Source organism: Lepeophtheirus salmonis, chromosome 11, assembly GCF_016086655.4.
Source record: "Lepeophtheirus salmonis chromosome 11, UVic_Lsal_1.4, whole genome shotgun sequence".
In the NCBI taxonomy this organism is placed as follows: domain Eukaryota; kingdom Metazoa; phylum Arthropoda; class Copepoda; order Siphonostomatoida; family Caligidae; genus Lepeophtheirus; species Lepeophtheirus salmonis.
The window spans coordinates 3,425,573-3,440,536 of NC_052141.2; the positions used below are offsets into that span (position 1 = coordinate 3,425,573).

At 33.7% G+C, this 14,964-nt stretch overlaps 1 protein-coding gene across 1 annotated transcript; it reads left to right on the forward strand.

Annotated features, from left to right (window-relative positions):
• Positions 1–302: 302 nt before the first annotated feature.
• LOC121126066 (uncharacterized) lies at positions 303–3,678 on the forward strand. The gene is made up of 4 exons (XM_040721352.2): positions 303–846; positions 1,600–2,213; positions 2,279–2,815; positions 2,875–3,678. Exons 1-4 carry the CDS (start codon positions 369–371, stop codon positions 3,472–3,474), a joined length of 2,229 nt encoding a protein of 742 aa, XP_040577286.1. The 5' UTR covers positions 303–368; the 3' UTR covers positions 3,475–3,678.
• The last annotated feature ends 11,286 nt before the right edge of the window (positions 3,679–14,964 follow it).

The following is a 14,964-nucleotide window of genomic DNA, read 5'->3' on the forward strand; positions in this document are numbered from 1 at the left end:
AGAGATATTAAAATAAATGAGTTACGTCCTTCCTTAAATTTTCCCTCCATTTCTTGACGTCATAATAATTTGAAAATTAGGGATAGATAGCAAGTATAAAGGTACTCGATTTCATTCTTATAATAGAGCTATGAATCCCTATTTGGATAATGGGTTGATTATCCTATATATATATTATACTTTATATTCATATAAGTAATTATAATTAATGAGATGCGGATAATTACATTGTTTAACTCCGGAGTTAAACAATCTACCGTTATCTCTACCGAGTAACATTTATTTAGCTAGCAAGAAGCGGCGTCTCTCTAGAGTCTTAACAGGTTAGGAACTTGTACAAGCTGAGTCTGAAGAGAAGTTACAAATTGATGAGCGTGGAAGGAACGATGACGAATTGGAGTATTGGTGATTTGTGCGTTGCAGTTTACTCGGAAGATTCCCTTGGATACACCGCAAAGATCAATGATATTAGTGAAGATGATGCGGGATCCAAGTATGCGATCGTGGAATTCGTGGGCTATGGAAATCTAGAAACGGTTTGGCTGGCTGATTTAAAGCCCCCAATTATTCCAGAAACGGAATTCTCGAAAGGAGCCTTTGCTCGTGCTCTCTCCCCAGAGGATGGACTGGAACATGAAGTTGAAATCCTTGAAATGAATGGAACTGAGGTGATAATTCAGTATCTTGGGACGGGGTCCACGGAGGTTGTGCAGGTAGAAAATTTACTCGCGTCCCGAGGGGAAGTGGCTCAAGAGGCTGAGAGAAGCCGTTCTCTAAAAAAGGAGAATCTACTCATGGACTCCAATAATAATGAGTCCTTTGACAATAACGTGACTCTTCGTCCAGGTGCGTGCATTTAATTGATTAAGTAGTAACATAGGTACCTATGCAATTTGAAAACAATCGTGAACACTAATCAAGAAAATGAGAAAATCCCGATTTATCATTTAATTTCATTTATGTTTTACATAGAGCACAATAGTCAATTATTAACCTTCTATTCAAATAACTTGGATGAGTGTAGATACTTCAGAATTTTGGCTATATTTTAGAATCTATATTTGATTTAAGAGACTTATATTGGCCCTGATGTGGCCCCTTTCCTATTAAAATGTATCAATTTTTTTATTATGACTATCCATTTTGGCTTTAGAGTGCATTTTAATACGCACACAAAGGTTTAATAAGGATAGTTTGTTGATAGAAATAGACGATAACTTTCCATCGTAAAACAAAAATACCCGAAGAAGCCACAAACTTTCAGAGGGACTTTCCTTTATGAGTTCAGATATACATACAGTCCAATGTTTTATGAACATATTTCAGTCAATTATAAGCTTTGTACTCAAGTTTGTGGGATTATTTAAGATACACAATAATTTAAGCTATAGTTTCGACCCTTTTCTTTTTATTTACCCGACTTGAATCCATCCCAATATAGCCTCTTTCAAAGTATATTAATCGACTTTTCATTCTTTTATTATGACAGTCCATTGGACTCATTTCGATGCAACTTGTGGATTAAAAAGAATAATTTGTTTATAATAATTGACGAATATTCGTATAATGACTATTACTCTTTAAATATTTTAATGATAGTTGATGTGTCTACCAATGCCTTAAATGACGAGAAATGCAATGTGACTCTTCACCCCGTGGATCTGGACCTGAGTGATGATGTTAAAGACTCCACACTTCACCCATGCGAAATCTCTATTGGAACATCAAAGGTTGCAAGGGAAATTGACTCAAAGCTTGCACTTATTGAGTCTTTTGAAGAGGTAAAGGCTGCATATTCAGCTCTTGAACTTAAACATTCTAAATTGGAATCGAATTATTCCTTATTGCTAAAAACATATGACGAGGAATGTATTAAATTAAGTGAATGTGAGGATGAGAAAAAAGTCTTGAGGGGTGAGGTGGAAAAGGCAAAGAGTTTGTATACCTCTGAAAATCTGGAGTTAAAAAAACGCTTGAAAGATATGGACCTACTCCAGAGCGAATGGGCAGCGGAGAAAAGAAAGTTGGAGAATCGAACTTTAACTCTGTCCTGTGAAATTAATAAACTGAGTCATACGGCTGATGAGACAGTTGTGACTTATAAGGAAAGGATACAACAGTTAGAATTTGAGATAAATGAGGTTAGACTGTCTTCAAAGGAGTGTGCCAACACATCCGAGGGGAATGAGTCTAAAAATGCTTTGAGTAGTCAAGTAAGTTGATTCTAATATGCTTTTTTTACTATGCATTGATTTTTGTTTTGTTTTTCGCCCTGTAGAACAATAACAGTTTAAATACAACGATCAATCTAGATCGAGACGACTCAGTGACTTATATGAACTCTCCAATAAGAGGTAATCATCCAATAATACCCTTGTCTTTAGAGACTGAGCGTAATTGTGCAAGGCTCCTGAATGGAGGACCAGTCACAATGGGACAGTTTCAATTGCAGCCTGTTATTTGTTACTTTCCTATTTTGGGAGGATCTACTCTAGGACCGCAGGCCTACAACACTGTTAATCTGAACCCCTCATTAAATACTCCTGCAGCAATCCCAGAGGCAACTCCGTTCGATACTCCAAAGACGAATACGGAGTCTCGTATTTTACGTAGACCAATGGCTTCTACGGAGTTCCAATCAAAATATCCCATTTCTTCAGGAAGGCTCAGATCTATAAGTAAGGATGAGAGTGGAAGTGTGGCTCTCATAAAAGAGATTGAAGATTCTGAAACGACAAAAAGCAGAATTAATGATATTTACGGGGAATTAAAGGATTGCTTGTCGGAAGTATCCAACGACAGATGGGGTTATAAAGTGAGTTGATTAGGAGGATTCCTATATTAAAATTGCTTGGTATTTTCTTTATTCCACAGGTGGTAATATCCCTGTTGTTGGTGAGCCCTTCGGTTCTTTGTCACTCCATAATTCAACAAATATGGGAAGATTTTCACTCATATATGAAAAGTAGTTATGGAATATTCGTTATTTTGAACACTATGAACAAAATGTCTTATTTTGATGGTGATGCCTCTCTAGTTGAAAAAGTTATTTTAAACTATGGTATACTTGACTTGATGCTTCATCAGGAGGGCTATCGCATCATTATGTCGATAATAGATCATTTCAAGCCGAATTATATTTTGGAAAGTGTGAATAAGAACGTAATCAAATTATCCCTCAACGAACAGGGGGGTCAAGTTTTAGCCAAGGCTATCGCCTCATACTCACATAATCAGATTAGCGTAGGGATGAATCAAGTCATTTCTAGTTATATACTTATTGAAAAGGATGCTCCACGTGGGATATCTATCTTTGAAAGTATTTTAGAAAATCATGTGAAAGAGGGTATTCTAAAAGATGACTGTGTTCGTCAATTGGCAACTTCGCTGAGTCCTAATTTCAAAATCATTTTGAAGAAATTCCTTGACACGACTCCTTTAGGATCCAGTTGGTTTAACTCAACTACGAATTAATATGTGTACATATTACTACTTTTTGTGTAGTAATTAGGAATTAATTAAGTCTCTCTCCTTTTTTTTTTTTGTATTTGTAAATATTTGGATTAATATCTCTTGCATTTTATATTTGGGATATAGGTTATCCGTGTCCATTAGCTCAGGCAATCAGAGTAAATTACTTATATATGTTGGTAAAATAAATAGTTAAAACTTGTTAAATTTATGCCCTTTTTTCACCCTTTTAAACAAACTCTTTATTCAATTACGAAACTATCCTCAAATACATATAATATTATGGGACTTTGCGCAGGATTAGAATAATGATATTAATTACTCTTTGTATGAGTTTTGTAGGGTTTAATCCCTCTCCTCCTTTAATTTTTATCAAATACATAATATGAGTTTATAATTTCATGGAAGGCGGGTTAATTACCCTTCAAGTTTCTTTGAAATTCTATATGGAGGAGAACACGTTGGAAGTCCTTAATCCGAGAGAGAAAGAATAACAATTAACTACTTTTTTAATAGACGATGATAAAAGATGGATGTGTGCGTTGATAACATCTCTCCGTCGCTCTAGGGTATTTTGTTATTTTTTCAAGCTTGTATTGCATTGAATAACAAAACAATAAGTCAAATTTGTACAAAATAAATCTTTCACCAGGAACGAAAAGAGAGTTAAATATATGTTCTATTTCTTTTTTCGTTTTGCCCCATTAGTCTACAAATAGTAACTTTGAAATGACACACATAAGATGAACAAAGGGAACGGATTGTACCTAATAGATGTTCACGAAAAATAACACGTGGGAGCAATTATTGGGTCAAAATTTCTACTAATGACAGGAAGCCAAGAATGTAATTTATATTTGAGCAAGGAATCCAAAACGGATCTCAGCTTTTATTTGGATCATCGGGTTTTAAAAAAATCTGAGATTATAGTAATTCGGGACTGTTATCGTTCAGTCATTTTTCAGAGAAAGAAATCATGGCAAATAATCTTTATTTTCCAGTACTATGATCATGAAGGAGACAAGTTTGTTTTCTAGTATTGAATGAATGTAAATGATTTGCACCGGTGACGTGGCGAAAAAATGATTTAATAGCATCATTGCCAGCTTTGAATGTTCATAATTAATTAGTTTTTATTGACGTTATAAATCATGGGCGTCAGCAGGGGTGGCCTGGAGGGGCTGTAGTCTCCTCAACATAAAAATACTTTTTTTTTTCAAAAGAAAAAAGAATATTTGAAATTTTTCCATATAATTTCATTTCTCAAAAAATTAATTTTTTTTAAATAGCTATGGATTTTTGAACTTTTTTTCCAAAAAAAATAATTTTTTTAAAATTATTGTGGATTTTAGAATTTTTGTTTCAAAAAATTTAATATTTGAAATTTTTTCCGTAAAATTTCCTTACTCAAATTAATTTTTTTGAAAAGCTGTAGATTTTTGAAACTTTTTTTCAAAAAAAATTAATATTTGAAATTGAATTTTTGATATTTTTCAATTTTCTCTGAATAGTTAAGTATTTTTGATATTTTTCAATTTTCTCGGAAAGAACCTTGTGAGTGTGGAGAGGCCATTTTTGACACCAGAAATGAAGGAACCCCATCTCCTCCGTTGCAAGACTCTTTTGAACTCTTTTTTGAGACTTTTAGCCCCCTTACAGCATTGATGCTAGCCCCTTGACTACATTTATTGGGTGCATGTCGAGGAGAAGGCCTGCAGTGTCCGTCATCCAAACACCGAGGACCTCAAAGCCACTATCAGCCAGCACTGGGACGCCAAGACAGATGACTACTTCTGCAGCGGGTGCCAGGCCTTCTGCCGCCACCTGGAAGCCATCATTACCGCTAATGGTGGCTACATTAATGATTAACAGAGCTCAGACACACATCTATTTATAGTATTAATTTTGTTGGAATTCTATTAATAAATTATATCTTGTTGAAGTTTAAAAGTTCAAAGTGTTTTGATTTTAATGGACCTCGGTATGTATTCTGATTTTATTTTTTTTGGCAAACAGTTCATTTTGTAGAAAAAGGACAAAGTGGCTATTCTTATAAATTTTACGGATCTTATAAATTTTCAATTTGGATAACTTAAGTAAGAAATAAAAGATTTAAAAAATTGTTAATCTAACACTTTTTTCATACTTCAACATTTATTATTTGGGAGGAAAAATCAACCCTCAGGAGAATTACAAATTCTTTGATGATGGGAAGAAAAAATATACAGATATCCATCAAGTTCTTGTAAATATAGGTACAATCTATCATACCCAAATACTAATGAGTCCCTACTCCAGGCTATTTATCCTATAATTATACTCAAATATCTGTCATTGATGGTCATTTATAAAAGTATTTTTTCTCGGACATTGTTGATTCTGAGGAGCTCATAATTCATACCTTAAATATCTAATGATATACGGGGTGGAAACTTGAAACTTACACACTTGGGAAGAAAAGAGAAATTAGTATGAAATTCTTTAAATATACCAAAAATTTTATTAATCTTTTCCTGATTTTTTCAATTTTATTCATTCTATTTGGCGGCCATTAGCCTCATAGATGCCAATTAATGAAAAGAGTTCCAAATATTGCGATTAAAGTTCGGGTCCATGGCAGACCACTCCTCGTCCACGGAGTCCTTCATGACTTCAACGTTCGGGTGACGGATACTACAGGCCCTCCTCTCGATGTGCGGTCGTAGAGGGGGATTGATATCTGGACTATATGGTGGTCACATTCTCTTGTCCCAGTAGGCGATATTGTCCGATAAGAAGATCTGAGTACTTTAGGGAGTGTCAGCGGGGCCCCATCCTGCTGAAAAACAACGTTGCTCTTCGGAAAATTTGCCTGGATCCAGGTGAGTAAGTTGGCCTAGAAAATGGTGATGTACATGGCTGCCATTAAGATGAAAACCTCCTGGAACCAATCAAGGGCGTCTTTGAGGGCATTTGCATTACTGATAGGCTCTTTCCGGAGCCCTTCTTCCTCTCTATAGTGTCGTTGTAAGCCATTTCCATTAGCTTTACCACCCACCTCTCTTGTATTGTTTCCTACACGAAAAAGAGTTGATGCGCTAAGCCTTGAATCTCGCTACAATGACATTCCTCGTCCGATTTAAAAAAAGTCAAAAAGCAGGAGGTGCTTAAGATACATGGGCACCTATATAATTACAAACAGTTCTAATTTCCTCACACATAACTTCTTAAATAAAAAAAATAATACAATTTTGTAAGTTTCAAGTTACCACCCGGTATGCATATTAACATGTTATTGTTTTTTGTTATCTAAGTAATAATGGGGGTCATAATAAATATGTATTCATAACTTGTGGCTATAAAGATAATTAATTAGCGTTTTGAGGCAAAGTGGGTCATGAGTCAAATATCTTGTGTTATTGAGTTCCTTCTCGTATCAAAAATCAATCTTTGTTGTGGGGATGCTGTTGATACGTACGACTACAAGGCGGACCCATTTTGGAGGGGTAGGGAGACACGTGTTTATCACAAATGGAATTATAATCATTTGAACAACAATAACAAAATAGAACCAATTATGCTGTAAAAATGTTATGTAGGTTTAAGCTCAAAACAATTATTTTAATTGATTACATTGTTTGTTTTATTAGAAAGTGCATTTTTTTTCTGAACATCATATCTGCGCCATGGGATCAAAAAAGCTACCACAAAAACAGAGGAACAACTGAGGAAGGAAAAACCTGTTGGAGTCCCATGAGTGTAAATCTACAGCTTTATTACCTCCTGAATGCTAGTGAGGCTAGGTCAAAACTTAAAGCAAGTTTCGAAAAAGTGATAAATATATGTCCATAGTAGTGGTATACGTGACACTTTTTTTGTCCACCATAGGCATTGAGGAACTAAACGGGTCATTCCAAGCCAAATCAATTACTCAAAAATAGCATCATCTTCGATTTTTTTTTTCAAATTTTTAACTAGTATTTAAACATTAGTAAAAACACAAAAATCCAAAATTTCAGCCTTTTTTGTCCTTTGATTTAGAGGCTTCCAAAATTTTGGCCTCAATAACACCTAAACTATTTTAAAATCGCTGTATAATCATAATAAATAATTGTCTTATCCTTTTTTAAGCCAACAAAATGAATTTTTACCTATAAGGTCACAATGTCAAAAAAAAAAAAAGGAAATATCTTCCTTTACATTTTCACTAAAATTTTTATAAGTTAATTTTTGATATATCATAAACATATACCGGTAGTTGCATAAATATGCGGACTAATTTTTAAACGCTTATATCTCGAGGTTCCGTGACCGGAAATCAAAAATTCCAACACAAGTAACTCGGTAAATCTTTTGGCTTTGTTTTTGTTTTTCCTACTCGCATCAAACAAAGTCGTTTACGATGAATGACGAGGCCAAACGTCATATGGTTGCCATTCTCCTCCACGCTGGTAGGTCTTTCAATGAGATAATCAAGGACACTGGACTATCCAGGACTACTGTGTTCAAGGTCCAGAAGCTTGTCAAGGAGGGAAAAGATCTGAAATACCTGCCCATACCTCTGGAATGACTCAGGATTGGCTCACTGCCAACATGCCATTTGGGAACAAAAACATTTGGCCACCTTAACCACCTGATTTGAATCCCCTTGACTACAGTGTGTGCTGGCAAATTCAGAAGAAGGCCTGTGCTACCCGCCACCCGAATTTGGACTAATAGAAGGCCAGTGTCAATGAGCAATGGGCAGCCATGGAAGACCATTACATCATCAATGTGTGCAAGGCCTTCTGCGGGCGCTTGGAGGGTGTCATAGTAGCTGATGGCGGTTATATTCAGTAATTATATTAAATTTTATACCAGAATAAATTCTCTATTATATAATTCTCAAAAAAAATACGTCATACGAATTTTATTACACATTTAATTATTTGCCACAAATAGTTCGCGTATTTATGCAACTACCGGTACAATAAGTTTTTAGAACTGCTTTCAATTTAATTAGATATGAAATACAATTTATAGTTGCTTGTACATGTTGCAACTTGTACTAGGAAATTGTACAAGTTGCAATTTCTTCGTCTACAAATGCATTATTTAATTACAACATCGGTCATTCGAATAACCAAATATTAATTAATACTATCGGTTCATTTTGATCTATTAAAAATACAAGGTGTTTATGTATTTTTGTGTAACATAAATGTGGGCATTTGAACAATATAATGTTCCACAGGATACTTCCATTTTAGTCATTTGTATTAAAATAGCCAAAAAATAGATCAGTAATACGAGGGTGGCCTGAAAAGTTTCCCACCTAACAAAGATACAATACGTTTTTTCTGGATTTTTATTCTTTGCAACATTTGCAAAAATGAACAAGTTATCGATGTTTATTTTTGTACGACATTATTCTCCATAACTTTTTTGGTTTTGGAAGTAAAAAAAAAATCTTGATAGGCTTGTATTTCTCTTAACAAGGCCAGTAAGGGCTATTAACTACTTTTTTTTTGGAATATTAGTGCAATCAATTTTTTTGCAATTTTCTTCACGAATTTCGATTTGGCAATTTCTTGACAAAAATAAAAAAAAGATCTTATCCAGACAAATTTTTCCAAGAATACTTGTTTGTATGTTATTCAAAGTTTATAACACAGTTTTTTTTAAATTAATAACAAAACATATATATGTTATACAGGTGCCATACTATGACGATGACCCGCACTGAAGGGGTCTAAACATTAATAAAATTGCATTAACTGTTGTCAATGTGATATCCCACTCCCTCATTGGCCCGAGCAACGCCGGGTAACCTTTTGCTAGTTATACATATTATTCATTATTAGAATCTATGATCATAAATATTAACCATTCACGACGTAGGCTTCAATAGAATATCTTTATTATCTTGTTAAACTTGTTTACTGCACATGAAATATTCTTAAAGTTTTGTTTATTCATTATATTGGTAAATTGAAGTATTCAGTATATTATCAAGGTATAAAATGAACCCTTCAAAAAAATACAAATGAAAATTTGGGATGTTTTGAAAGGATCGATAACAGAAAAAGAGGTATGGAACAGGACAGATCGGATTTCAAGTCTCAAATTTAAGACCGATACAACCCTGAAATAATACTAAAATGGAACTTTTTGACTAAAGGTGGATTCGGTCTTGGCCCGAGATCGAAAGCCCTCTGTCCAAACTTCATTTTGCTAGTCTCAAACCTTCCAGCCTGACATATATTTCTAATGTAAAATAATTCCTTTTAAAAGTAATTGAGGACGTCATCCTGAATTTGACACCTTATGAGAAATAAGGTGACGATGACGTTATTGATTATTTGTGTTACACTTACACAGTCTTCCAGAAATGACGAAAAATTATGAAGACATGGTAGTTCTTTCCTATCCATTTTTTGAAAATCCCTCCACTTCCTCGATTCAAACGCATGCCAAACAGACAAAAAAACGCGGATCTGGCTGAAAGTTGTTGTGTATCCTTCCAAGGGATGCTACTAACTAAATATAACCTTGATAGACGTCAGTAGTGGCATCTCTCGGACTTTGCATGGACTTTTCAAACGGCCCTCGTATTTAGCTTTCATGAGTATATATTGGATTGCCTTTAGCTTATAGATTAGAGGGGGATTCCGTCTAGGCCCGAGCCCGAAAGCCCGAGCCTCATTTTGCCAAGCTCGAAAAGCTCATACTTGCTATGAAATATTTGTCAATACAACCAACGTCTGTACCCTCAGAGAGGGTGTACTCCACTGCATCGTATTTCTATGATTGATTTCGTACTCACAATCATTAAACACCTAAAATGTGCAATCAACCAAACTCCAATATTAAAAAATTGAAAAGATTGGCGTATTTCTAAGATCAAAAAGTCATAAACACATTAAAATAAGTTTATCTAGATGTTAAGCTTCAAAATGAATCCCTTTTTATTAAATTGAACGTGTCGTATTTGTCTTCATTAATTAGTTATTATATACTATATTTAACTCTCATGAGTACGTATTCTAATTAGTGTTGAGTCGGTCCTTACTACAGATTGACTAAAGATCAGTCCAGTCCGACTTGACCGTCTTTAAATAAGGTAAAATTGATCCCTCGTGACGTTAATGTTTTTCCTTATTTTAATTATTCAGTTGTAATAGAATAAATTATTTAACTAAGTCACAATACTTTATGTTCGTATTATAATAAAAAGTATAATATTTTTGGAGGATGTGTGGAACAATCTAAATAAATATGTCATAAATCTTATTTGGATTAATACACCATCCTTATTTTGTTGAAAAATTCCAAGGACCGGCACCAAGGACCGACCGTCTTAAGGACCAAATAAAAATGGATCGACACAACACTAATTGGAATATATTGATTGTATCATATTATGTCCCAAAAGCCCGTAAATTGACCTGAAAACCGACACCTAGGAGCTCGAACTCAGCTATTTTCTAGCCCGATCCATTTCTAGTATAGATTTTTATTTGTCTGAATTTGTCCGAAAGCCCGCAGACTGGCCCGACACTTCTTAGTCGGACTAAGCTCCATTAACCTCTATTTTTGACAGCCATATTGTGATTTATATGAGTCTTCTCATCCATTAATTAGTTTTTCTTTATCTGTAACAAAAGTATGTTGTAATGTGAACAAAAGATGGGTAGACGAACGAAGTGAAATTTACCCTTTTTTCGAATTTGGGGAAGAAAAAGTCATTGTATCAAATTACTTAACCTCCACTCCTCCCCCTCCCTTCAAAGTATTCAATATTAAAAATAAGAAAATAAAGACGACATTCCTTTGTTAAGATACGAGGTATGTTCAAAAAGTAAGGTTACTTTTTAAATTTCGCGGGCAACGTATTTTTAGTATGCTAGTAAATTCGAAAAAGAACATAATATATTCATTTTTCAAAGCAACATATATATTATGTTTAGTTTGTTTGTGAGAGTCATAATGGTTAAAAGTATTTTGCGTGTATGCCCATGATTTGTCAGGAGTAATGGCCCTTTTGAGCAGTTTAGGATCATCATTGGAGATACTCATGTGATGATTCTTTTAGTTAAAGTTAAGCAGTTTCGGAAGAAATTTCTATGACACTCGTCTAATGCCCAAAACATTCGAAAAAATGTTATGGCATTAGCCAACCGATATCTCAATATCCTCAGCAACTTTTTTGATAGTAATTAGACTATTTTCAAATACAATTTTCTTCACTGCTTCGGCGTGCTTGGGCGTCCAGGGCGAGGTTTGTCATCTTCCCCGCCATCTTGGAAGAGTAGAGTTTGTACCACTTATAAACATTTGTTTTACTCAGAGCAGTTTCATTCTATGACACTAGTATGTCAAGTATTAAGGAGCACTTAATTTCATTTTTTACACAAAATTTCATTCAAATTCTTTTATTCCATGTTTTTCTTTTCCCTAGTATTTGTCATTATTATTTTATTCGTGAGTAGTGACTTCCTTTCTTAATAGATTCAATTATATTCAAAACCTCATTGAACATTCGTGTATCCTCATAAAAAACGGAGAGTAACCCTTGGGATTTATGGCGGAGTTATAATTGTAAGTCCTTGTTGTACTCAGAGTAGTATTGGGGATCGGCATCCGAGTAATTCTGGCAAATGTCCTTGATTATATTCTTTCCTCCTTCCCCTTTTGTCACAGCTGATTTTTGCTCATCTAAAGAAACGTCATGAGTATTGTTCTTTTTCTCCTCCAAGACATTCTTCAAATTGTCTGGGTTACCCATTGATTTTCAGTTTCTTTTTTTTTTAACATGCCCATTCTATACTGGATTTTCATCAGTGACGATGAGACACGGCTAACCAATATGTTTTCTTGCTGAATATGTCATTAGAAGCAAGCTTAATAGAAATACAAGGTTATACCATAACGCTTTTTTGACTGACGTTTGACTTCCATCAACTGTTAGCAAGAGTAGCTATATATCCCCTTCTTTGACTCATACTGTTTAGAGTACCCCTGTTATACTCTTTGACGTCAAAATCTGTCTGCCTTGCCCACCAGCCTATACGGTACATCAAATTGACAATTCTGGCGGGCCCGATTAACTAATGACATAACCTTCCTTAGAAGCATTGTTTATGAATATTTAACACGCGCTTTCTATTAAATCTTTTTTGCTTATTTTTGTAATCTAGATTTCTATTCCTAAAAATAATTGGTTTGCTTATAACGTTCGCAGAGTACCTCTGAGTTTGTACAATAAAATTAGTGAACACCCCAAAAAAATTACTCCCTATGCCTGGATTGAAATTAATGGAGGCCACGAAATTTGGAGCTACCTACCAGACGGCAACAAAGTATATTGTCGAATATGCCGATGTAAGTACTCTTACATCCAGAGTCAAACGACACTTAATGTCCTCGTCCCACATCAAGAATATGAATACATACGAACAACATAAGACTCATGATGATTCTCACAGCTTTAACACCGAACTGTTAAAGATGCTAGGTTCCTGTAACATACCTTTTTTCACTGTGGAGAACCCTATTTTCTCAAAGTTTATGAAGAAATATGCCGATAGAATCGTCCATAGTAGAAGGACTGTAGACCTATTCAAAAAATTTCGTGGTTTCTTCTTTTTTGTAGCCCGCAATCAAAATGAATTATATTTTGAGCTTTCAAAAAATAAGCTAAGATCTTGCAAAAACGACAATTTTCAAAGCTTTAACAAAAAGTGCAAGGGTCTTGGGTGTATTCAAAACCCCCCCAAAATTATTTTCTTTCTTCTTACATGAATGGGTTGAGATAAACGAAAAATTCTTTTTGCATCATTCATATAACGTGCATATGAGTATTTCCAGAGAGTTTCATAAAGATCCGTTCAGCCAATGGCTATCGTCTCCAAAGGGTTAAAGTATCATAGGAAAAAGACGGATTTTATTTTTACTCATAATTAGTCTATTTTGTCTGTAGAAAAATGTCTCGCTATTTTGTTTATTTATAATTTACATTTGTTCCAAATAATTTGTTGAATCCATTCGTAATATTTAATGTTAATAACCTCAATTTCATTTTATTTGTCCCTAACAATTCGTAGAATCCACTTCTATTATTTAATGTCGTTGAATATTAATTTGTTTCACTTTCTGTGTATAGCTACTATTAAAATTTCTAATTAATATTTTTCGTTATAATTAATCGTTTTTTATTTTTAAGCAATACATCTTCAAATTAATATCGCAAATATACGTTATAATTAATTTAAAAAAAACATTTATTGCTACACTTCATATCAAACATACAATCAGTACGGGCACATGTAAAAATAACTTTATCTTTTGGTGTTCTCGCAATAGTTTGCCGGATTAGGTACCCCACTGCAGTCCGTCCGTAAGGTATTCTAGGGTTGGTGCATTGTTTAGCCACCCCCGATATCAGAATTCATTAAAAAACTGGAGAGGTTCGAGACGGAAGTTCTAAATTTACTAATAATATACTGCGACAGTTTTAGTGATAATCATAAGTTTTTGACTAATATTATATTTAATATTTGTTAATAAATGTAGAAATCGCGAAGTTTTTTCATGATTTTCACAAAGTAAATCAGGTATTCCTGAATTTGAAAATTTCAACTACTTTTTATATTCTCTTTTATAGTGTAATATGAAATATAGAATATTCTCATTTTTATACGAGCATCACGTGATATTCTATCCTCCAAAACCGTTACTTTTAATCAATGGGACCATATGTCTCACTCCCGCTTTTTATAGCCCTAGTTATTAGTGTAAGTTCTCTTTAGATTTTACAAAAAAAAATACAAATATTAAATTTGTAGGGAAACATTTCAAAAATTCACAGCTATTCACAAAAATTTATAAAAATCCATAGTTATTCTAAACAAATTTCAAATATCCAGAGCTTTTCAAAAAAAAATTAATGTATTGGAAAAAAAAAAAAATTAAATTTAAAAACTAAATTTTTTGAAAAAAAAGTTCAAAAATCCAGAAAAATCACAGTTATTCACAAAAACTCAAATTTTCGGGGAAAAATTTCAAAAATCCAGAAAAATCACAGTTATTCACAAAAAATCAAATTTTCGGGGAAAAAATTCTAAATCAAGAGCTGCTGCGAATTAAATTTTTTTTAATTTCAAAAATCCAGAGCTGTTCATAAAAAATTAAATTTTTTGGAAAAAATTTCTAAAATTAAATTTAAAAATTTTTTGAAAAAAATTTCAAATACTAAATTTTTAGGAAAAAAAATAAAATTCCATAGCTTTTCAAAGACAATTAAATTTTTTAGAAAAAAATTTGAAAAATTAAAAAAAAATTCAAATATAAAATTTTCTGATAAGGATCAAAAATTTCTTAATTGGGAGAAGGAGGCTGTACCCCATCCGGCCCTCCCCCTGAGGACACCCCTGCCTATATAAAAAAGCATACAACAAAGATAACATCGTGTATTCCAATTTCCTTCTTGGGTATTTTGTACATCTTTTCCTTTCACTTATTCTTGTTGAGGTT